Genomic DNA, 24,353 nt, shown 5'->3' on the forward strand with positions numbered 1-24,353 from the left:
GAATGCATTTCACATTATTGATATTCGTCGATCTACATGCGATGTCCGTTCAACCCAAGGCAGCACCATATCACTCGAATCTTACACCATTGCGTCTGTTGTGCGCATACCGTATCTCAGATTGTCCTCACGACTTGGCCTCCCACCACCGCCATCACCGCCAGTGGAACCTCCTTGCCTTGACAATCCCCGCCCCTCTGCTCAAACGACCACCGGCGGGACCTCACATCTCAACCTCCCCCCTCCCAAGCCCCACCATCCACCATCCAAACCCGAGTCATCACCCCTCCCCTCCACCCACCCCTGCAACCCAAACCGCCGCCGCAGCCCCAAGCGAGCGCCCCGCGGCCCGGGAAACCCACCCACCACTTTCACAGCCGCAGACGCAGCGCGCTCACCATCCAAGGATCAGGAACTCGCTACTCTAACCGGGGCAAGCGAGCGAGAAAATGCGGCGCCGCGTATCCGCGCTGGTGTTCGCGACGAGCGCTCGCCTGCGCTTGGCGGCCTGCGTCTCGCTACCGCTGCGGCTGCGGCTGCATACCCTTGCGGACATCAGCGTTCGCGTCGAAGCGCTGTGCAGTACAGAAATTGGAATGGTTGTGGGTAGGCGAGGGCTGGCGGGAGTGGCGTTCGACGTTTGCGGGAAGTGGAGTTCGTTGTCGGGGGAGGGTTCCGATGGGGATGGGGAGGGTTATTTTGGGGGCTGATTGTTTTTGGATGTATTTATTATTAGGTTGTTGATTTGGAAGGGCTGTGGGTTGGGGGTTGTGGGTGGAGATGAGATTGAGATTGTTCGTGCTACGTGCGTATGGTGGTGTTCGCGAGGTGATGCGCCCTATGTGCGGTTGCGATTTGGGATGGGGTGGAGAGGTAAGGGCTGTCAGCTTGGGGAGGTGAGGGTTGCGAGGGTTGAGGCCTGGGAGGCGAGATGTCAGATTAGAAAGATAGAGCGCGATACATGTAGTTGAAGGGACCGTTGGCGAAGTCAATCTGATAGCATGATGTATTGTTTTATTAGAGAAAAGTAGTGCTAGGAATTGGTAGTCTGATCAGGTATCGTGGTACCAGACGTCGACCCCAAGATGCGAATGCCTCGAGATCAGGTTCGTAGGTAAATCACCTGTGAACATCAACGATCCTACCAACAAACCCATCAAGGGCCGCAACACCCTTCTGTCCCCTCTCTTGCCCACCCAACAGACCCGGTCCGCCACCGGGCATAATCAAGACCTGATCACCAACAAGCACGAACTCTCTAGACGAGTCGAAACTGAAAGTGACCAGCAAGCTCTTAGTCGTCACAGCGCCTGCCACAGAGGGCTTCTCATTCGCTCCATCAGCCGATTCCAAATGGCCGCCGTCAAAAGCGAAAGTATCCTCGTGCTCAACACCCCTGCGAGCAGAATCGGACCCCGCTTCCGCGCCATCTGAGCCATCGCCGTCGGGAGCGCGAGCCGATACGACCTTTGCAGACGCGCGGACGCTAGCGATGTAGGCGACGACGTGGTTTCCAACGGCCAGAGACGCCAGATCTTCCCTCTTGAACTCCGCCACGAACGAGCGCGCCGAGAAGGGCTGGACGGCGGCTAGGACCATGCCTTTCCTGATGCGGGTAGAAGCGGCGGCGATGGAAGCGGATATGTCCGGTTTCGCGTGGTCCTCGAAGACGATCGCGAGCGTGCCGACCTGGTCGGGGTGCAGGGCAGCCACTGGCAAGCGAAGATTGCGGATGCTTGTGACTTTCACCCGCTTCCACTCTTGGCCGGGAAGCTGAAAGCGCGAGGATCGGAGATTCAGGTCGCGTAAGGCGCCAGGGAAAGAGCGGGACGCTGGCAGGTGGTTCGATGACCTCCTCATTGGGCGCTCGTCTGAGTCTTCTGAATCCTCATACTCGTGATGGGTGGAGAACGGACCCAAGACTAGAGTGTCGCCGACGGCGATTTGACCACGTCGTAAGCGACCTGAAACTATCACGCCTTCGATATCGGCAGGCTTTGTGTATGTGTCCTCTATGTGAAAGATGCTGGATGACGATGCGTTGCTTGCGGGGGCGGAAGCTGGAATGGGAAGCTCGTGGAGAAGAGCATGCAGATTGCTGATACCTGAGCCTTGCAGGGCGCTCGTGAGCACGATAGGGACAGTCGCAGTTGGGTCATTCAATAGTGGAACGGCTGTGTTGTAGGCCTTATCGAGTATCTCGTTCGTAATCGTGCCAAGCTCCTCTTCTGCAACGAAGCCTGGGGCATTCGGTAGGATCGCAGGCTTCCGCCCAGCGGCTTTTAATGCGTCAAGAATCTTACTCAAGGTTCCTTTGAGTCCATTGCGGGACGCCAGATCCAGTTTCGTGATAACCACGACCAAAGGTAAGCCAAGCCTCAGGCATAGATCGAGTTGAGCGCCAGAGAGGTCCAATTCGGGCACTGATGTCGGGACTGTTTGCTGGGGTGAGGTACCGGTGACGGTCTTCGAGGCCGCATCTTCTGTATCATCCGCCGAGACGCAGATCAGCGTCCAATGCGGCGCCCATCCCACAAGACCTCGAACAGTTGTTCTCCGATACCGAGGGTGCCCTGCGGAGTCTGAAACGAACACCAATCGACTACCAGCGGCCGCAGCGTGGACGTCTATCCAAGATGCGATGTTGTCTGTTGCGTAATTCACGACTTCAACATCACTGCCAGAATCTTGATAACCGAATAGTTCCTGCGTCACAGAGCTAGTGACTCCGGAGGTGATTTCATGCCGGTGCTTAAGCATGCTCAACCTGCTACTTCCTCGACCATTATCAAGCGTGGATGTTGTGAGGGTTCCCAACAGAGTCGACTTGCCAGACATGGTGGGGCCCGTCAGCGTGATGCGCAGCTGCTCTGTGCCTGTCGAAGGAACGCTGAGTTCTTCCGAACCTTTTGCTGGTGTATGTTTCGTCTGGGGAGATTCGTCTGGTATCGGAGAAGTTTTGCCTTGCAGGCAAGGCGTCACTTGAGCTTCGGCGACATAAAGCTTCCCAGACCTGACAGAACCATTCCCGTTCTCCTCGACCCATTCACACTCTCCCACAACTTCGGAGCGCAGCACGTCCACCTTACAGCCCAAGCAAGCAGCCATGGCTCGCAGGTTGTTCAAGCTTTCTTGCATCTCATCTTCAGCCAACCCCACAAGCGTTCCATCGTCCGAGACTCCAATCTCATAAAGCGCCCCTTGACTTTCCTCCAGCCCATGTAGAAGTCTGGCGGGTTGTTGCGGTGCTCGTAGTTCCGGAAGGGCCTCTGGTAATGACGGGAGAATGATATTCGTAGCCGACGAAGTGTGGTGCGGCGAAGACTGTTGTAATCGCCATAGCAGTTGCGTGGTCAACTGTTCAAGACGAAGCTGTCGTGTCTGGTTCGTCAACTGGGCTGTCGCCGACGGACTTCCAGCTTCCGCCGCCGCCGGCTCGGAAGTCATTCGAGCGTGCGAAGGGGCGGTTCGTTTGGGACGTTTTGAGCCCCCAACAAAAGCAGAAGTGCTCGTTGCTTTGAATTTCCGGCGTGGTCTCAGAAGCAGATGGAGCTTGTACTCTACTGGGCCTTCCTGCGGTTCTGCCTCTAAGCGCATGACCTGCCCTGGCGTGCTACTGCCACTCGCACTGCCAGATGTATCTAGAGAACCGGAGGCCTTCCCATTCTGCGGGGTCTGAGGTGCTGTGGAAGGCGAGCCAGACTGGCCTACCTGAACGCCCTGCCAGGGCGAGGCAACCCTGGGAGGGTCAGGCTCGAACGTAAAGATCGAGGCCATACTTTGCGGAGGTAACAAGCAGTCGAGGAGGCTGCGCGATGTCTGAATCCTCCTCAAACGGAATCTATCAATGACTGGGATGACTCTTGAACCACATTCACCGGAGGCCTGAGCTCCAAAGTCTCGACTTGTACAATAGCAAACTTTCCGCCAACACTTCAGTTCATCTCTTTACTCGTAGCACTCTCTCTTGTATGGTATTTGGAGGAATCGAAGTGGTATGGGAATGGGAATGGTAGGTGCTAAAGCGTCGAGTCGATGACCGGAACATTGTGGCTAAGGGTGCGTTCGGTTGTGTAGGTGTGTGTATACAGGGTCGAAGCGTTTGCTATCCACAGCATATAGCTGCTGAGATCAGACAGAGGCCTTCATCGTGCGGGAGTCTTGGAGGGACACAAAAAACGATCGCTGGTGTACACAGTATGACGCACGTCGTTGGCCGTCTGGCGTCAGGCTTCGGGTGAAGTCACGAAGCCAGCTTCGTCACGTGACCGGTGAGTCCTGCTGCTTCGCGAACGCCCGAGCCGCTCCACAAATCTCCATCGGCCGCTGGCAAGTGGGCCCGGCCGCTTTGGGGGCGCGCAACGCGCTGACACGACCCGCCTGCTGGCGTATCTGCGGGTGCGTAGATTCCAAGCAACGGTCTCGTCGCCGTCAGCGCCACAAGCGAGCAGTTGAATGGGCGAAGTTGCAGCGGCGGGCGCTAATGCCATTCATCACAACTGGCTCTTGTGCACGAGCGCGATCTCGAGATGGACAGGGCGATACGGATTGAAAGCAGTTAGAGCCGAGCGATGTCGACAGCGTCCACGAGGGCGTCCGCCGTCGTCACTAGCAAGCCACGCCAGAGCCGCCTCCAAAGCCAGCCTCACACTGAAATAATCCTTCAACAGGAAGGATGCCGCCTAGCGCCGGCACGCGACGGCTGAGGGATTCACGGGGATTCAGCAGGATGAAGAAGGCCTGGGAGGGAGGAAGACGAGCCGCCGACCGCACGCGCCCTGCCGCCGCTCCATCCGAACATCCTCATCGACGACATGCTGGCCTTGCAGATCTTCCACCGGGCATCCCAAACTTCGCACCCACCGCCGTCCCACGCGATTAGGGCAAGGCAGGGCACACGGCAGAGCAGACGGAGAACGCCGAGCGTGCGGCATGGGGACCAACCTTGCATCTTGCATACGGCACGCGCTTGGCGCTGGCAGGCGGATCACCGCCTTGTCATGTTTCGCTCGCTCGCCAAACGGCGGCAGGGAGCGAGGAGAGGCCAGAAATTCTCCGCTCGGGCACCAATCGCGTCGCTGGGCGAGTCTCACCTAATACCTTCATTCGCCCACGGGCACACCGTCCACGCTCGTGACCCAGCGCTCGCCTAAATCGTGCAGCGACGTGGCACAGTCGCTCGCGCTGCTGGCAGCTCCGAGCCTCACGTGCGAAAGAGCAACCGATCAAATGACGCCTGCGCATCGAAGCACTGCCATCAACAATGTTACATCGCGGTAGTCCAGGGCTCCAATCAGATCGATCGAAGATGACCAAAAACCACCATTTCTTAATCATCCACACCTCGAATCCTCCCAAGGAACGATCGTCGCCGCACGCAGCCCGCCGCGTTACTTTCCGCCCTGAAGGCTGAAGGAGCAGCAAACAGCAGCCAACCTTGATGATCCACCAAGCAGCCGCCATCCTTCATCCGGAGAAAGTCGCGAAGGGAAACACCAACGCCCAAATGAGAGCAAAAACGCACAAGCTCAGCACTTGCCCAAAGCAACCTAACTCGCCGCCCGCCCCACCACGCCGCAAAGCAAAAAAGCGCTGACCACAGAACCGCAAAAAAAGCAAAACGCCAAAGCCCGCCGTTCCAAAACGCTGCCGCAGGCCCGCAGCCGCTAGCTCCAACGGCGGACTCGCCGCCCTGCGTCCAATCACACGCCCGCCATCCCGAGCTGCCTGTCAGCCGCGCGCGACGGCAGGCAAAAGGCACCCCGTCATCTCACCGGACAGACCCCAAGCGCAGCAGCAGCAGCAGCAGCCAAAGCCCGGAGCCGGCGCAATTCCCCTCCGATCTTACGGACCGGGGGTGGCAGAGGGGGCGTCGGAGGGGCTCCTGGTTCCTGGGCGAGCTAATGTACGCTCTGCGTGCGCGGGCTTGACGCCCTGCCTGCCTGCCTGCCTGCCTGCGGCGCGGATCCTTGCAAAGCGAGCTTGCGTCAGTTCAGGGTGTTCGGAGCCGCTGGCTGAGGGAGGGCGCTGGCGTTGTGAAGACGGGAGGATTGGACGGGCGGAGGGGGAGGGATTTGTTGGTGGCTGATCTTGCGCGGGCGTGTCGGTGGTTCCCCGAATTAGGGGCTTTGTGCAGAGTCGCAGACTGTGCTGTATTGAGATGTTGGACGGTTCGCGCGCGGATCTATTGGCAGGGCCAAATGACGATGCGCGCAGACGCGCGCAAAGCAAAGCACAGTAGTAACAGCGCGCTCGTACGGCGATTGCCGCAACGCGAGCGCGACCGACGTCGAGCGTCGAGCGACGTCGACACAACCTTCGAAGCCAGCGACCGTTTCGCCGCCGCTAATAACTCTCTGGAAGTCATCACGGCACTCGCGGTAGAAAGAGCACCAGCCAGAGCCGTTGGAGATTTTTAGATTTTTGCTAAAAAAGCTGCTACAGTACACTACTACACAGGTACACTAACCGCCCCCCGGATTCCCCTTCCTGGGCGCCAAATCTGCACACCACACGTCCGCCGATCGCGGGAGGACCGCCCACCCTTAGACTTCCGCCCTAGTGCCGCTGGCGCGCTTCGGAGTGCCCGAGACTACTGGGTAGCTGTACCTTACTCACTACTCGCAGGCGCAGAAGCACCGCGACTCTAGCCTCCGGCCGACGAGACCGCAGGCGAGTTGCGGGTGGGTGAGGGGAAGGGCGAGAGAGGGGAGAGGCATGATTCGCAGAGCAGAGCCGTGGGGTCTTTCTGGGACCGCGAGGAATAATAATAATGGCGAATTGTGATAACAATTTCCTCGCTCGGGGGCAGCCGCGCCGGGCCAGCGCAGCGCCGCGCAGGAATCGAAGGATTTTGCGCGCGCGCGCGGGTATCGCGCCAATAATCCGTCGTGCACCAGCAAGTAGCACCGAGCGTCTTTCGTGCGTGGACGTCGGTCGGTCAGTCACGTCGGCCCTTCGAATCTTGCCATCTGGTCGGGTTTTCGGGCGCACACAGCTGCTCGCAGCAAGCAAGCGAGCGAGCGTGCTCGGCTTTTTTTGCGACGCGCCGGCGGTTCAGCGCGAGTAGTAGTGGTGTGCAGTTGCCTCTCTTAGGCGAGGGCTTTGGGTTGCTCGTGGGTCCGTTTCTTGGCCGCGTAGCTGCCCTCGGCTGGGGCCACGTGAGGGGGAGAGGAGCTGGCGCCGAAGTGTCAATTTCTTTTTGTGTTCCGAGGGTAACTGACTGACTGGCTGGAGCCGTCGTCGAGTGCCGAGTTGCGGGCTTGTTCCGCGGAATGAAGCTGCCTCGTAGCGATCAATCAATCACTAGTGATACTGCTGCTGCTGCTCGCGCGCGCAGTTGTTGCCGGCCTCGTGAGAATGGTAAATTGTAAAATGGTCGTAAAATCATCGAAGTGGAGAATCCCAGCAGGCGAGGCGTGGCTCTCTCACGCCTGTTCCTCCGAGTCGCGGCGCGTCTTGGTGCACTTGTCGTGCAGCACGTGGCCGTTGCGTGCTGTCGTGCGCGTGAACTCGGCATTGCACTTCGGGCAGTAGGACTTCGACGCCGTGCCTGATTTCTCACGCTGGTGTCGCAGGAGGTTGCTGAAGGTCGAGAATTGGCGGCCGTTGCACCCGTGCTCCCAGCATTGGGGCTTCGGGCGTTGGTTGAGCACGCGCATGGAGGCGGAGTCCGATTTGGGCATGTCGCTGGGCATGGAGCCCGGGTAGCTGCTATGGCTGGGAGGGTAGAGCGGTGCGCTGGTTGGAGGCTGAGGGTAGAGGGGATTCTCGTATGGGTTTTGGGATCTGATGATGGTGTCAGGCGTTGTTTCGAGGGGTTCGAACGAACTGGGAGGTACGAACCTGGGGATGCTCTGGCTGTAACCGCCCATCATGCCGGACGGGCTATGGCCGATGGGAGGAGACGAAAGGGCGCCCTGTGTGAGGCCGCTGATCGGAGGGATCGTTTGGCCGGAACCCATCGAATACTCGGACCCAGGAACCGAGCCGTATGGGCTGCTAATGCGGCGGTAGCTCGAACTGTACGAGGAGTCGGCGCTGCTGGTCGAAGGCGCGTCAGGGCGTCTGCTGGCGAGCGGTGCGGGCGCTGGCCGGCTCTGGTAGAGAGCCGGGCTCGAGGAGATCGTCTGATTGAAGGCAGGGGGTCCGCTCGCTGGTGCTGAGCGCATGGGCGGGAAGCTCTGGTCGACATCTGTGACGCGTTAGCGATCGATTGCATCGTTTTGGTTCGACGGAGGGGTCAACTTACGGTTCGATTCCGACTCGTAGAGGCTGCCGCCATACTGCGAGGGCAGAAGAAAGCCGAGGGAACTGTTTCCGCGTTAGTAAACGTGCTCAGAACGTGGTCGACAGGTGCAGTCAGCGTACCTCATCTCGTTGCTGGCCGTCGAGGGTTGTCCGAATCCGTAGTTTTGCGTCGAGCCGGCACCAGAAGTCGAAGGTTCTTGTTTGGCGTCGATCGAGACGGGTGGTACACCAGAGTCGGACCTGGGAGGAGTCGGCACGACCCACTGAGGAAACGGTTCGGTCGTCGAGGTCGAATTTGGGAACAAATGCGGTTGCGGAGACTGCTGGGGAGTGATCCACTGGAGTCCAGACGAGGTGAGGGAGGATGGATTGAAGTCCGGGGTCGAGTAGGGGCCGAGGGCGTGCTGGATTCGATCGGTCTGGGCAGCGGAGAAGTGCGAGGGCGACGAGCTCTTCTTACGGATGCCTGAGTAGATCGTCTGCGAGTGGACGGACAGGCTGCTGTCGGTGCGAGAGCGGAAGTGGGTAGGCGAGGCCTGGCGGATGGGTGAGTCCATAGTTCATGCAAGCAAGGCAAGCGACGTGCGGCGTAGTGACCGAGGCGAGGGTGTGTTGGTGGAGAGGAGGATGATGGAGGAGCGGGATGGGCTGAGAGCAGGCGGTGGTGTCTTACAAGAAGTGACAAGAGCGGAGCGGACTCGAGCGAGAGGGCCGGTGGTAAGTATGATATAGCGGATGGTGGAGGAGTCGCGGCAACGTCAAAGCATGGAGAGCAGGGACCCGGCGTTAGAGTGTCTGGTCGCTTTTAGCAGCGTCGCCTGCGCCCCGGGCTGCCAGAGGTGTGTTATAAGGTACGCCCACATACCAACACCATGCTACGCGCGAGGGGGCTAGCGGATTGGTGCTAGGCGGGCGGAGGATGCAGACCCCTGCCCTCATCTCGACAGCGTGCGGGCCAGGATGCCGAAGCGTGGTGCGTCTAGTGCCTCACGAGTGCCCAGCGTGCCAGCGCCGCTCGGGGGAGGCGCGCCAGAGTCAGGCAGGCATCGCCGCGCCTGAGGCCTGAGCGTGCTCACTGCTGCTGAGTCCTCCCGCCAGATGGTGCGCGCCGGCTCATGCCTGCCCTCTGCCGTCCCTGCCCTGCCGTCCGAGCGCGCGCGACACCACACCCGCCCTCGCGTCCACCCTGCCGCTGTACGCTGTACTGTATCGCTGTGTGCGGCGGTGGAGAGCGCGCAGGTAGGTACCGTGCGGGACACCTTTCATAATTCCCCCGAACCCACCGGCCTACGAGCCTGCGACCCGCGCGCGCCCCGGTAATGAGCATCGCCCTCCGCAGCAATCATGACAATCGTCTTCACTTCACGCCTCCTCACGCCCTACCGCACCCTGCTACGCCCGGCCGTGCCACGCCGTCCGGCGATCGTCTTCAGCTGCCTCAGCCCCGCCGGCCAGCCCATACCGCAGACAGCACGGTGGCGCGCTCGCGCAACGCACGCTGGCTGCTGGCCTTACCCCCGGGCATCGCCCGCCCGCTCGCGTGTCGCCGCGGACATGTCACGTTACATGGCACAGCCAGCAGCTGGACGATCGCGTCTGACATGGCCGCGGACATCATCAGGTACACGCCTCGCTGCGGTAGCGGCGATCGCAGCGCTGGCGCGGTACGTCATGCGGCCGTTTGGCTGGTGGCAGCGGCGGAAGAATAAGGTGTCGCAGGCATGCAGCTGAACCAGGCGCTGCAGACTGCGGCGGGCGATCAGGCCGCGGGCAGGCTATTCATAGCGCGTGCGCGCCGCGTGACAGGCGGGCCGCCAAGGGCCTCCTCCTCGTGTCTGTGAGCAATTGAAGAGGCCGGCGGGCGGACGTTCGCCGGGCGCGTCTGCGACTCCACCTTGCCGCGGCGTGGGCACGGTAGGCTCGACGTCGACGCGCTGCCGGGGCGGGCCCAGCGACCATCGTCGCTTGCGCAAAGGCTAATCAGCACTAGCCTTCGGCACCTGCCATGGGCCTGCGCCGGCGAGGGCAAGGGCTGCCGCCCCTGGGCCGGAGGAGTGACACCGCGCGCGCGCAGGATGATCAAGGACAACGCCTCCCGCCCGCCGGCCCTCCGCCATAACGGCTTTGGCTGCCGCGGCGGTTTGCGTGCGACGGCGTGGCGAGCGCCCACGGCCACTCGCAGGCGTATGGAGCGCTACGAGGCACGACGCCGACACACACGACACACGCCCGCACGCACGGCGGCGCACGCGCTGCCGGCCAAGCACGCCCTCGTGGAGCCATGCGCTTCAGCCTCAGCCCTGCGTGCCGGCGCCGCGACAGACGGCAGCAGGGCAGCAGTCCGAATGCGACCTGCGCCTGAGGCCTGCCACCAGGCTGGCTGGCTGCCACCCGCCGGCCGGCCTGGCGCAGATCATTGCCCGGGCTCGCGTGCTGAAGCGAGCGCAGCACCGCTCGTGTGCATCGCTGCATCGCTGCATCGCACAGCGTCGGCGAGCGCCCGCAGCGCCCGCCATTGGCGAGCCATTATCGAGGACGGCGGACGGCGGCCTAGCGACGACGCTGCTGCTCGCCGGCGGCCTCCGCCCCCTCGAGCCCCTCTCGCGCACGCCGCTGCGAGACACACACCGGTCTGTGGGTTCCACGCGCGCGCTGCTAGTGGGTGCTAGCACACGCATCCGTCTGCACTGCGCTGTAGTCTGCACATAGTCTGGTCTGGAGGGGCGCGCCGCACACCACTCGCCTGCATCGCCCGGCGGCCGCCACACCGGTGACCGGCCGCACCCCACAGCGCGATCCCTGAAATCCTTCCGCGATCCCAGGAGGATGAGGCTGACGATGGGGCGCCGCCTGACTCGCCGCGCCGTTAGTCATCCTGGCGCGCGAATTGGCGGCGGATGGCGACACGCCCCGCCTGCCTCAGGCGCAAGCCACAACGCCTTGGCGCGCCCGTGCCGTCCGCGCGCGCAAGGCCAAGGTGGCCCCCTGGCGCGCTCATCGTCGTTGCAGCAGCCGGGCGAGTGCGACGTGGGCTGCCACTAGGTGAGGACTGCCGCTCACTGCTGCCTCTGCGATCTGCCCGGCGCTGTGGGCGTTCAGCTGCTGTGCATGTGCCTGCTCAGCGCTGGACAGCCTGGAGGCACCTCACATACTTACTGTACACGCCTTGCGGCTCCGGCTCGCCAGCATGCACGCCGTCGGAGTCGGACGGTCGGCCTGCAGTCTTACCTCACCGCCGCCGACCTGTCATCGCCAGCTCTGCCCGCCGCCGCTGGCCTGTCATCGCCGCGCTTGCGGCGGTGTCTCTTCGCCCATGCATTAATCGTTTCAGTTGCGTGCACAACCCCAACCTGGCAATCCCCCGACGCCCACGACTAGCACTTCTAGCATGCGCGCGTGGGCGCTGCCGCAGGCGAGTCCGACGGCCCTGCTCTGCCCGCGCCGGCGTAGCGTCGCGCTGAATGCCTTTCCAGGCATCTGTCCTGTCGCCTGGAGTCGTGCGGTGGCGCCCTTCGTCTCCGGCCTGTCGAAGGATCGACAAGCGTGAACGGTCGTTTACGAGCAGATACGGCAGTGATCAGCGCCCTTCCCCGACGCGGCCTTCACGGCCAAATGTCGCCGGCTCCAAATCGTGTCGGAGAACACCGCTGGCCCTTCCCCACCCGCGCCTGGAACAAACCCACTCTTTCCGACTTCCGGTCAACAACTTCGGCGCATCTCTATCGCGCTCGCAGAATTGACAGCTCGCAAATGGCTGCGACAGGCTACGCCGGTAGTGCGCGGTGGCATCACCGACCGCACGACTCACCTACCTCTGCAAACTTGGTAAGCTACGCAGGCCGGCGTTTGTGAGTTCTGCTTACATCCTGAAAACCGGGCGAGGCAATATTCGAGCATCCACATCGAGCGTCAATCTTGGCTCCCAATCTAAACGACGGTAATCACCAGGCGCCATGATCTCGTCAACCACGATCTCCAGGCGTGTCTGAATCAGCACTGCGGGCCTCGACTCAGCCGCACGAGTAGCACCGCCCTGCCCTGCCCTGCCCATTATCGTTCTCCCCATCGAACCGCCTCCACCTCGCGGCGCTTTGATAACGGGGCCGACCTTGCTCATTCGCTTCGTGATGCCTACCTAGGCAATGCTCAGAAGTCCAGCCCGGCGACCAGCTCCGTGCAAGGCGCCAGCTTGCAATCCTCCCCAATCCTCCCAGGGGGCGAAAGGCGCGAAGGCGCCAATCCTCACGGATCCATCCCTCGATCCCTTCATTCCCTCCGGCGCGCGTCATGCCAGCAAGGAAGGAAGGAAGGAAGGAAGACTCGAAACGCAGGAACCGGCTTCGCCGTCGTCATTTCCTCGTTCCCTCTCCGCGCCGCGTGCCGGCTTGGGCAGGCTGGACCTTCATTTCGTATGACGGGACGTCGAAGGCGTTCACTTTTAGGTCTATCGAGCCACACCGTACGGCTCGCAGCGTCGTTGCATCAGCTCAGCCGCTTCGTTTCCTTTCGTTCCGCTTCGTACACATTGCTTACACACTGTGCATCTCCTCGTGTTTGCTGTCAACATCGTAAGACGTTAGATGCACCTCTATTTGGAATCCCGACCACATCACATCAGGCTTAAAAGGTAATGTCGCTTGATACACACGGGCGAAGCGAACACGCGCAGCACGTGCCGTCCGCTCGCGTGCGCTTCGTTCAGCTCGTTCAAGGAACGTTGTGAAGAAACGAGCAACAGGCGCTTTGCCTGCCGGCCGCGTAGCCGCGTAGGCAGTTGATAGTCGGGGCGCGAACGCCACGGATTCTTCCTTGCCACTTGCGGCACGGTTAATCTAGAATGTGCGCGGGCGGGACGTGAGGATGCCGGCTCCAGATGGCGCTGGAGCCATGACGATGCTGTGGGATGGGAGGGAGGGAGGGGAGACGTCAGGTGCCGGGTTCGCATACTACCGGGTTTGAGCGGTTGGTGGTTTTGTGGGCTTGGGTGAGGGTGATTATTGGCCTTTGACGACGTGCGCGTGAGGGTTGTCGATACTGAGGACGCACTCTGGTTCCGTTGGACGTATCGTCGCAGCAAGTGAGCATGCAGGCCGCCCGCAGCGCTTGAGAGTAAGATGGCGCGCAGAATGGTCGACTCGCAGTAGGTACTGAAATTGGAAGTATGCTCGAGATGAGACTACGCCGCCCATAGCGAAACAACACTGGACATGCCGAGGGACGTGAGCAACGACGCCTGCAGCGCGCCTGAGAGTAAGATGCCACGCCACAATGGCCAACTCGCAGTAGGTAATTAGCCACCCGTCTTCCGAGTAACCAACGGCGGAGGCGTTCTTGTGAGACCACACCGCAGAACCAAAACCCAACACGACACACAATAATACGACGACCCCACGACAGAACAGCATGGACAGAACACATCCATCCCACATCACGCCAACACCAGCGCCGCGCGTCCTCATCACCAACCACATTCCCCCCCCCAAAACAAAGCGCCACGCAGAAGACGCAGGAAAAACACCAACGCTCCAGCACAAGTCCCCCACACATCTCAGAACAACCTCATTGGACTCGCCCCGATTCCAAATCCCAAACGCCCTCGCGCGACCAACCAAAAACACCCAAAGGCCGTAGGTAAGCACACGCACGCCGCGTGACAGGCCAGCTACCGCACCGCACCGCGCGTAAGGAAATCGCGAACACGAACGGCACAGCATAAAAAGGTCGAGGTACACGAACCCAACAGAAAAGCCACAATATATTCGCGACAACTCAGCTCGTCATCTGCTGACTGCTGCCGGGCCAGGGCCAGTGAGAGGCGGCCACGGATCTTGCCTTTTGCGCGGGACCATATGCAGGGTTTCGGCGAGGGATGTTGTCGAGCGACCAACCATTGGTTTCTACCTCGACTTGAGTGTAGGGCTACTGTAGGCGTGCTCTCCCATCCCGCGCGTGGTGAGGTGGGATGTCTAGCTCTGCGCTCGCGTTTGCGCAGCTTGCGGATGCTTGTTGCTGCAGGGCTTGAGAGGCGCGGCGGCGGTGCGGTGAGGTGAAGTCGGAAGGTAGGGCGCATCCTGCCGGGTGACTGGTTTGATTGACGGCCGGACATGTAGCTACGACGCTGAAGGTGTGGGACGGGGCTCGCAGTGTTTACGCGCGTTCGAGGCGTCGTCGATCTGTGTTCGTATGCTGAGGGCTGGCAGGTATAAGTCTTAGCCGGAGGGCGGGTCGACGTTGCGGATGTTTTTTCTTCTATCTCACTACTAGAGATTCGTGGGAGCGCCGACAAGGCAGTACACTCAGTGAGCAGGGATCGGCAGTTGGGCTCGGCGTACTGGGGGACTTGCTCGTTGCCAGCGCTCGGTGTCGAGGTCTGGCGGGACGGTTGACAGGGTGGGTGGAGTGTTGTGGCCTGATCTCAGTGAGAGTGGGCGATAGGAGACCTGAGTGCCGTGACTAGCTCTGAGCATCAGAGAAGTGTCGGGATGTTGCGAACGGAATGTTGCGTGGGACTCGAGGACATTAAGCGTCGGATTTGAAGACGTCCAGAACCGAGATCGTTCGCTACATGTTGCGAGCCTTCGGCGATTTCATGGAGACAAACGAGTCCTCATGTGATCTGCTTCAGAGGCAACTCCTAGGGCCCGTCAAGTGAGAAGCGAACGAAGTTTGTCCCAGTGGTTTGACGTTCGAAAGCGTTCCTTGGATATCTCGTAGTATTTCCGTGACACCGACATACCGTATTGAAGCTGTAAATCGGTTGATCTTCCAACAATCCCATCAATCACACTCCCTTCTCACTCCTCAAACCCATCATCAACAGCACCACCACCACCTCCCTCCCCCTCCCTCGGCGCCCTCGCCTCCTGCTTCCTCCACAACCCCGCCAGAAACTCATTCGAACTCGCCTCCTCCAACCCCTTATCCTCCCTAACCCTCAAAAACCTCGGAAACCTCAGACTCAACCCCCTCTCCTCACTCACCAACCCAATAGCAGCCGTATACGTCGGGCTCAGCGTGACATCCGCAAACGCCATCTCCCACACCTCCTGCGGCTCAAACCACACGGCCGGCTGCGCGCCGCGGTACTCGACGTACGCCGGCTGCCCGCCGCCAAGCGTGTTGTCGCCCTCCTCGCTGTACCGCTCTTTGTTCGCCTTGTAGAAGGCGTCCGTGAAGCCGCTCATGCACTTCGTGACGACCTCGAGCCCGCCCGTCTCCGCGCTGCGGCACGCGAGCAGGATCGGCGACCACCAGGCGTTCTTGCGCCCGCTGCCGTGCCAGCCGCCGACGGGGATCAGGTCGATGGTGTCGGCGTGCGAGGCGTAGTCTTTTTTCACTTTGAGCCAGGAGTCGAGGCGTTTGTCGGGTTCGTAGGTGGCGAGGAGGGCTTTGCGGCGGGTTGAGGGAGGTTTGGGGGTGGTGGAGTCGGGGTCGTCTGGGGGGTCGGTGGGGGTTGGGTTGGTTTTGTTCTTGGGTTTGGGTTTCTTTTTGGGTTTGGAGGGGGTGGGAGGGGGTAGTTTAGGTTGTTGGTCGGCTGGGATGTCGATGTCCATTTCGGCTTGTAAGTCCGGGTTTGGAAGGTTGTCGAGGACTTTCACCATAATGCCTTCACATTTGATGTCGGTTGCTTGCTTGAAGAAGTCGGAGACGAGCTCTTGGTCTGCAGAGGTGGCGTCAAGGCTCTTGACCCAGCTGAAGTGGTTGGGGATCTCGATGAAGAGTGATCGTAGCAGATTTCTGCGCTCGCGGAAGGGTCTGTCCAGGAGCTCTTCGCCGTTCAAGTACATTAGATCGAACGCGAAGAGGCAGACGTCTACCTTAACCGATCCGATGACTACATCTTTCCTTGCTCGATTTGCTAGTACTTGAAAGGGCTTCAGGTCGCCGGTCTCGCGGTCGACGGCCACGACTTCGCCCTCCATAATGAAGCTGCTAATGCCTTCGCCGCGAATCTTAGGTATCAGCGCGACGAGATCAGGGTACTTCTCCGTCATGACTTCGAGATGTCGGCTGAAAATCGTGACCTTCCCCTTCTCGTCGCAGTGAACCTGCGCGCGCTGGCCGTCATACTTGAACTCACAGCTGAAGTCTCGTCCTTGCAACCTGGTGAGCATCTCTCCCAGATCTCGAGTAATCCCACCCAGCATAGGTCGTAGGGGAATGTGCATCGCAAGACCACAACGGAGCAACAGCTCATCGTCAATCCCGATTTCAAGCAGTGTGGGAACGAGATCATTATAGTTAGGTCTCCTCGCAAAGCAAGCTTTCACCAGCTCTTCTGCTGGGGCATAGACCTCCGCCAACTCCTGCTTGCTCAATTTTGCCAGCTCTGATTGCTGTTTGATGGCATATTCTGCGCCAGGCGGTCTGGAAATGAGGAATGCGCGCGAAAGTGCAATCAACATGGTGGTCTTCACCGCGCCTATCCGCAGATGCTGCACGAGTGTACGCACAACGTATCTGCTCTCTTCGGCCCCCCGCGCGTCTTGGATGAGCCTGTCGACTATCCGCTGCTTGTTGTCCACACTACCCTGACCTTTAGTGTTTGCGATCTTGACCAGGCCGTCGAACACCCCTTGGATAGTCAACGGTTTGGGCTTCCGCAGGGTCATGCTCTGCCGCTTCTTCGCCTCGAACGCCACGTCGCCGGCATCGCCGTGTTTGTCAGACAGCTTCTTCAAGCCCTGGTTGTCCAGGCCGCAGACCTTTTTCAGCGCCTTACTGATCGCGCTACCGCCCAGACCGAGTTCGAGGTCGATGTATGGCGGTGCGATGGAATTGGTCGCGAGCCAGACGGCAGGAAGTAAGGAGTCCGGGTCGCCTTCGATTATTGTCCGGAGTAGATTCACTAGTGTGTCGACAATCTTGATCCTAGACTGGGTGCTGTTGATGAGTATAAAGCCTTGTGTCAGGAGAGCATATGTGATCCTGCCGCCTTCTGGTTCCCACTGCTTCTGCAAATCAGGCAAGTACTTCTGTGGGTTGAAAGTCATGGGTGACTCGTCGAATGGCACAGTATAGCTTGTCGTGTCTTCTTCCGCTGTTGCTGATTGCAGAGAAAGTGTGTCTTTCCTGCCAAATGATGCGAATGGATTGACGGTAGGTTTCTTTTCGGGCACTGTGTTTGCTTCATCGTCTGCAATCGGTGGGGCAGAACCCTCTGATTCTTCTTTCATTCCCTGGTCCTCTGTAACATCAGGCGGTTTCTCCTCTTCCTCGCCATGTCCCTGACCATTGACCTCACTATTCCCGTTCACCTCTCGCAACCGATCTTGCTCATCATATTCCGCCTGCAGCTTACGCGCCAACTCTTCGTCCGTCAATGCCGGCTCCTGCCCAATGCCTCCCACAGCATCTGCTCCTCCTGAGTACAAGTCTTCATCCTCTGGGATTCCTTCAGTTTGCTCTTTTCTTGAGGCTTGCTGTTTGCCAAAGAAGAAGTCCAAGCTGCGGACTGGCTGGTTGGAGGCTTGATGGTCGTTCTTCTTACGGCGTTTGCTGGGTGTACTCATTCTGACCCTACGAGATGTGTCCGTACCGTGCGCTCATTAGAATGCTGGTTGATGCACTCACTGTAAACCGCATGGTGCGGCATGCATTCAATCAATTTACGCGTGTTGGTGAGACGCGGCGCGCGATGGTGGTGACGTCACGCAAAGCTGGATTGATCCAGCTCTCAAGGAACATTGGAAGTTTCCGTTTGCTATGTCTGGCCAGTGTGCCGGTATGTATTGGTCCCATTTATCTAAAGCACAAGCTCTGAGTCCTTATTATCCCCCTTCTGTCAATACAAGTACAGATAGTATTTATGCTTCATATGAAATGCCACTCTCTAAGGAGACATTTCGGTCAATCAGCAGAAAGATTAATGAGACCTACATCCAATTCCAGTGATGATTCTATTTCACAGTTGCTGCGTCTACTGGTCGATCGGAACTGTTACGACGGATCAGTTCTCGTCGAAGCATCATTCATGTTGTCCACTCATCGAGCCCTGATCATGCAGGAGAAATTGGCCGACTATTTTCACGACCTCCTCGGGGTCGTCCAGCATGGACATATGACCACTCAGCGGTAAGCGAACCCATTTCTTCCGAACAGTAGGTAAGTCGAAGTACGGGCGAACGACCTCGTCCGCTGCCTGATCGAATTCTCCATTCAATATCAGCATGCCTCCAGGAACGGCATCAGCAGTGATTTTGGCCAAGTCCGGCCGGAGATCGAATTCTTTCAAATAGTCGGAAAGCGTGGAAGATACAGTGTCGTCTTCTGTCATCGCGGCTACACACTCGAGCATTTCTTGCGGCCATGGGTCCAGCCGGCACATATAATGGCGACTCCACTCTTCCAGTGCAGCTTTGTAGCCGTCTGTGTTCGTGTCCCCGTCCTGCTCAGCTTTCCTTGCAGCGTCGCCGAATGTCGATGGTAGACTAGCCAGTTGGCTCTTGAAGATGCTTTCGCGATGCGCAATGACAGCAGTGGAGTTTGCCACTATCAATCTTCGTATTCCTCCAGGCTGCTGTGCTGCAAATCTGGCGGCAAGTTGGCCTCCTCAGCTGTGGCCGAGCAAATCGAATCGATCGATTTTGAGGGCGTCGATGAGATTGCGCAATTCGGCAATGAATAGGTCGATTCCCCAGCAGTCGAAATCGCCCCTTTTCTCGCGAAGTCGAGTGCTCTGGCCGCAGCCTATCTGGTCGTAAGTGATGACTGGTATGCCGAAGTCAACCGTCAAGAGGCTGAGTGGTTTCATGTAGGCACAGGTAGCGCCGGGTCCTCCGTGTATGCAGATCAACGGTACACGTTTGCCATCAAGGCTCCCCCATAGCGAGTAGGACGTCTGGCACTTCAAGTCTGATCTCGGTGGAATGAAAGTGATAGTCCCCGTCTGGCTCGGTGGAGGGTATTTCCGCATCTGGCCAATTGGTCTCATGAAGCTCGAACGATCGGAAGATGTTGATTTGCCGCCATCACTGTATTCTTCGCGCATTTTAGACCTAGCACGAGTTCACTGAATTGTTGTGGGCATTGAAACTGGGAAGGATACTGAGAATATATCTAAGAGGCCAGATGACGCGAGCCCCCACTTTGCAGCGATCATCCCACGGCCGCCTTCCCTCCTGCAATTCAAATACCACGCGACAGTCAGGTGTTGTCTTCAAGGTTGTCTCGCTGGCAGAAATTGTCGTCAATGGCTGTTGCAGAAGTATTTCGTGAATCAGGCCAGAGACAGATCGCTCTAAAAAAGCGGGCCTGAGATTTACCACTCCCTTCAGAACACACGCAATGCAGGCATCAAATAAGCATTGAAGACTCGACAAAATCAAGACTGAGGCCAAGATGTGTAGTATTACCCGCAACTAAACGCCAAAGCCCAGCCCATGACCCACCCAAAACTATCCTCAAGGACACTCCTCCCCATCCGCATGCTCATGATACCTCGCACACAGGCCCCTTCCCGTCCACGGCTTACACCCGCCCGTATCCTCCCCTAGAACGACTCTCTCACCCTCACTCCTCCTTACGCAACCCGCGCAAAAAGCCCGATCGCAAGCGACGCACTTGTCGTGGCTCACGCCCGGCTTCAGCACCTCCCTGCATCCCTCGCAGGCCTTGGTACTGCTGTAGCTGCTCGGCCGCCAGGCGACGAGAGAATGCCGCGCGATGCCTTCCGGTCCGGGCCGCTTGAGCTTGACGACGAGCTCGCGCAGGAACCGGGCGTGCCACTCGTCCTTGTGCGTCTCGAGCAGCTTGTCGGTCTTCTTGTACGCGAAGAGGTCGAGGATCAGAGACCGCAGGGGCGCGGAAGACCGGATGTGCTCGTACAGGATGCGCGTGTCGGATGGCGTGGGGACCGAATTTGTCGCCTCGCTAAGCCGTGCGATGCTGCTCAGGATGTGGTTGCTGAGGGGCGTCGTGAGCAGGCGGTCGCTGAGTCCGTACAGGTCGATGAGCAGGAAGTATTTGGGGCTGCCAACGTGGTTGCGCAGGTCGCCGTCAGCGGCGGCGTCGGCTTGTACCAGCTGCGACCACGGCGTGGGAGCGTGAACCATGTGATGAGGGAGGTGAGGAGCTTGGTACGCAGGCCCTGGGACAGTGAGGGATCCTGTGTAGAGCCATTGGAGGAACCACTCGAATATCTCGGGTTTCTCCTCAGGGAGGCGCACGGTTTGGTCGAGGCCCTCTGCAAAGGTGGAGTTGAGTGCTGCGGCGAAGAATGGGCTTGCGCTTGTAAGGAGCTCTTTGTGTATAATGTAGCTGACTGGTGGTCTAGAAGTATTCTTCTCGTCGCCGACGACTACGGTAGCCATGGAAGTGAATGTGCGAAACGCCGTACGTAGGGAGACTTTAGCAGGAGTCCGACCTGGGCGGGGCCGCGAAATGGGCGGCGGGGGCGAGGGTGCACTTCGATGCGATGAGTCCGATATAGACGAAGCCGTAGGGGATGGTTGTTCATTCGCCGGTATTCCTTGTATAGTCATTGCCATAGCCGGTGTCACAGCGGGCGACCAAACGCCAGCGAAGGCGCGGACAGGCTGGTCTTGTGATGTTGCTGGGCTTGGAGGGAGGTTACGAAACCAGACAGGCTCCTCTGGCGGATCCAGTTTGGCAACCAAGACTGCGGCGTTAGATGATGCTGTGATGGGCGATAGCTCTGCTGAAGTTGACAGAGAAGAATATAGAGCAAGATATCCCTGGAGCACAGCGCATCGAACGACGAGGACAGACCGTGAGCGAACTTACAGACAGGAGGACGGGTTCACAGACCGCGTCCGGCCTTTAGTTTGCCATGCTTCAGAGCATCGCGCGAGGATATGTGTGTCTTTGTCGCAAGCGGCCAAACATGTGCGAGTGAGCCGGAAGCGGAAAGCCACTGCACTCCGGACACACGACTGTACCTGAACACCAGACAATGACATGATTATATTCAATTCATGGCCTCGATGGCCTCGTTGCAGAGAATTGCAGGCATTTCCATTGTTGCTTAGAGATTGAGAGATGCTGTGGATTCCGTTTGCTTCGCTAGCCAGGGTGTCACCTACCTACTCCGCTGCGGATTGTGTTTGTTCGCCAAGACTCACTGGAATGTACACGTTCCTACCAATGTGATGACCCAAATCCCCACTTGTAACAGACAACATTACCACTTGCATAGTTCGCGCTTTGCCTAGTAGCGCTCACCTACCGTACGTGAACCAATTGCGGGTACTGCTTTGCGACCTGGTCTTCGCGCTCTGCCTAGTAGCACGCACCTACCAGATATAAACGAATTGCGAGTTCTGTTTAGCGACCTCTCCTGTAGAAAGTAAGCTCGCATGAGATCAGGAAATCATTTAAATCGTCGAGGCTGTGGACTAATGAGACTGCGGTCATGTGATGAAGGTTTTATCTATCGTACAGTCGTCCCCGTTACTTGCTCCTAACGCGGCATGGCAGCGTTCGAGTTCTTGCTTGACTCACCCAATCTCGAATAGAGCATGTAAAGGGCCATTTGGTTGCACTCCTGCGTGCCGGTGATGGTGACCAGGCGTTCGTTGTTGTTGTCCTGCGGCTCATTGATCTTGATGACACTGCCGCTGAGCTGGCGTATTTCGTTGATCTTGGCACCTCCTTTTCCGATGATCGCACCGACCATGTCGTTGGGAATGAAGATCTGCTGAGTAATGGGCTGGCCGGGGAAAGCAGCGCCGCCTTGCATAGGCTGTTGAGGTGCGGCAGGGCCAGGCGCCGCTGGGCCGGCATGGCCGTAGGGTTGGGGCTGCTGAGGACCTGCGCCAACGTACGGAGTACGAGGAGAGCCCGCGCCGTATCCCATGGCAGCCTGCGGGTGCTGGACCGGAGGTTGGCCCTGCTGATAGGGCATGGCGTACTGTGGGGCGGGAGTACGTCCAGACGGGTGTCCTTGCCTGCCACGGTACTGATCAGGATGACCCATCTGGCCTCCAGCATGCTGAGGAACATAAGGCACGACCTGCATACCACCGGGCACGACACCCTGCGGCCCACCGTGGCGAACAGCATAAGCCGAAGCAGCAGGGCCTCCAAAGCGCTCGGTCAGCTGCTCGACAAGTGTGCTGCCAACATAGTAGGTGGCAATGTGAACAGCGTCAGCGACACCAAGCACCACGAGAGAGCGCTCAGTGGAAAGCGGCAGACACGACTCAGAAGCATTGAGGCGAGCTCCGGAGGCCTCCTGGATTTCGCGAATCCTCACACCTTGCTTGCCGATGATAGAGCCAATCAGAATGTGAGGGATGAGAAGACGAAGAGGGTAGGTCTTGGATTGCGGTGTCGAAGGCTGCTCCAGCGGCTCTTGGTTCAGTGTGCGAATGATAAGGCCAAACGCCTAGGAAATGGTTAGCTTCTGTCATATCAAAAGGTCAAGGTGTTCGCGCTCATTTACCTTAGCAACAGCGTCAACAAGACCGCTGACTGTGAGAATGCGCTCAACGGCGCCTCTGGAATATTCGCTGACTGTGCATTTGGCTCCAGCCATGCGACGGATCTGGCTGACGTTTTCACCGCCCTTTCCGATGACGGTCGCGGCCTCGGCGCTCGAAATGATGGCGCGCACATGAAGCCAGCCAGTCTCATCGCGCTGGTCGTAGTGCGGAGCATGGGATGAAGTGTGGTTCTCCTCGGCCGTGCCAGTCGATTGAACAGGCTTAGTTTCCAGAATCTGGTTCGTCGCAGCAGTGCCGTTGGCTGACACAGGAGCGTCGGGTACCACGGTATCGCCCTGCTTGTCGGTGGCTTCAGCACCGGTCGAGGATTTGGCAGCTTCAGACGTTTCATTTTTGGCTTGTCCGTCTTTGGTTGCATTGTCGCTGTTTTCGACATTTGGTGTCACATCCGCGGCGTCGGCATCTGTCGCACCGTCATTCCTGCTAATTTTATCAAGCGCTGGGCGCTTGGCGTCAGGGCCGTCGGTCGGTCCGGAGGGGGAGGATGGTTCCTCGAGGGGACGCTTCTGAGACGGCATAGAAGTCTCGTGGGGAGTCTGAGGCTCGGCCATTGCTGTTGTTGTGTTTTGGAGAGGAAAGCGGGAAAATAGTGTTGGCAGAATTGCTTTCTCTTTGAGAGAGCTGGCTGTATTGCTTGCCTATCTGTCTTGACTTGCACGTGAAGGGGTCGTGATGCCAAAGGGAGCGTGGTGCGACGGCTGGTGGTGAGGAAGGGTTTGTGTGAGGTGCAGTGCTCAAGGAGGGCAGGACGGCGATGGTCGAGCTGGCAGGTGATGGTGGTGTTGTGAGGAGGAGCAGTGCTGGAGGTGTGTGTGCAGCGTGACGGCGGAAAGGCTCGAGGGTGGTATGATGGTGTGCAGTAGAGTGAGCGTCGGGCAGGTGGGAGTGTGCTTGCGCGCGTGTGGGAGGTCGGTGTAACTTGAAGGCAGGGTGTTTCGCTGAACCAAGTGAAAACCGAGTGTTCCCAGCTCTTTCGCGTACTTAGCCTGCTCGTGCCCGCGACGATGACAGCAAGATGGCGCTGCGTCGAAGATAGAGCACGGGAGAGATGGGAGGAGGGTCGTGCAATGGTAAGTGCGGAGTGAGGAGTTGGTAGTGCGTGTCAAGATTGGTGAAGCAAGGTCCTGAAGTTCGTGGTGGAGCACGGGAGCTCCTAGCGCGCGGCAGGTGCGGGAGGCGGGCGCCGGTACCTGATTGGTCACTTGGCTGGATGAGTGCCTGAGGCACTTATTCAGTCAGGGGACAGTGAATGATTTTCGTCGCAAAATGCAACGCACTTTTGAGAGACGTTTTTCAACGATGATGGTTGAAATGTTGCTCGGACACGTCTCTTACTGTGAATCTAAGATCAAATATAACGATCGTATGCACGCCGAAGGCGTGCAAACATTTCTTGATGCCCCCACATCAAATGCACGACTCTTTCACGGTATTTTTCAAATGATTCTAAGTGGAAAGAAAAGGCTTACGCCCGGGATTGAACGAAAGAGCAAAAAGAAGAGGGTTCCAAAGATTATGAATGCAGCTTAGTGTGGCGGGCCAAGGATTCATCTGGTAAAAGGCAAGGTGAATGTTGGTTAACCCGACCACGCTGACCATCAATCAGAGCGGGTTTGGTGAATATATACCCCAATCTTT

At 58.7% G+C, this 24,353-nt stretch overlaps 5 protein-coding genes across 5 annotated transcripts; all 5 read right to left on the bottom strand.

The window, feature by feature from the left end:
* Positions 1 to 1,119: 1,119 nt before the first annotated feature.
* On the bottom strand, positions 1,120 to 3,777 carry WHR41_09108 (uncharacterized protein; the record flags this gene model as incomplete). Its single annotated transcript, XM_069377712.1, has 1 exon — positions 1,120 to 3,777. The coding sequence occupies one exon, from the start codon at positions 3,775 to 3,777 to the stop codon at positions 1,120 to 1,122; it is 2,658 nt and encodes an 885-aa protein (XP_069225356.1).
* Positions 3,778 to 6,402: 2,625 nt separating this feature from the next.
* WHR41_09109 (uncharacterized protein) lies at positions 6,403 to 8,807 on the bottom strand (the record flags this gene model as incomplete). The annotated part of the gene is made up of 4 exons (XM_069377713.1): positions 6,403 to 7,788; positions 7,846 to 8,194; positions 8,252 to 8,313; positions 8,371 to 8,807. 4 exons carry the CDS (start codon positions 8,805 to 8,807, stop codon positions 7,428 to 7,430), a joined length of 1,209 nt encoding a protein of 402 aa, XP_069225349.1. The 3' UTR covers positions 6,403 to 7,427.
* A 6,237-nt stretch (positions 8,808 to 15,044) lies between these two features.
* WHR41_09110 (uncharacterized protein) lies at positions 15,045 to 17,762 on the bottom strand (the record flags this gene model as incomplete). Its single annotated transcript, XM_069377714.1, has 1 exon — positions 15,045 to 17,762. One exon carries the CDS (start codon positions 17,760 to 17,762, stop codon positions 15,045 to 15,047), a length of 2,718 nt encoding a protein of 905 aa, XP_069225354.1.
* A 1,890-nt stretch (positions 17,763 to 19,652) lies between these two features.
* On the bottom strand, positions 19,653 to 20,561 carry WHR41_09111 (uncharacterized protein; the record flags this gene model as incomplete). Its single annotated transcript, XM_069377715.1, has 1 exon — positions 19,653 to 20,561. The coding sequence occupies one exon, from the start codon at positions 20,559 to 20,561 to the stop codon at positions 19,653 to 19,655; it is 909 nt and encodes a 302-aa protein (XP_069225353.1).
* Positions 20,562 to 21,302: 741 nt separating this feature from the next.
* Positions 21,303 to 23,830, bottom strand: WHR41_09112 (uncharacterized protein). The gene is made up of 2 exons (XM_069377716.1): positions 22,655 to 23,830; positions 21,303 to 22,597 (listed from the first exon to the last, which is right to left on the bottom strand). The coding sequence occupies exons 1-2, from the start codon at positions 23,264 to 23,266 to the stop codon at positions 21,671 to 21,673; spliced, it is 1,539 nt and encodes a 512-aa protein (XP_069225352.1). The 5' UTR covers positions 23,267 to 23,830; the 3' UTR covers positions 21,303 to 21,670.
* Between the last annotated feature and the right edge of the window lie 523 nt (positions 23,831 to 24,353).

Source organism: Cladosporium halotolerans (assembly GCF_011745625.1).
Source record: "Cladosporium halotolerans strain TM138-S3 chromosome Unknown Sca58, whole genome shotgun sequence".
In the NCBI taxonomy this organism is placed as follows: domain Eukaryota; kingdom Fungi; phylum Ascomycota; class Dothideomycetes; order Cladosporiales; family Cladosporiaceae; genus Cladosporium; species Cladosporium halotolerans.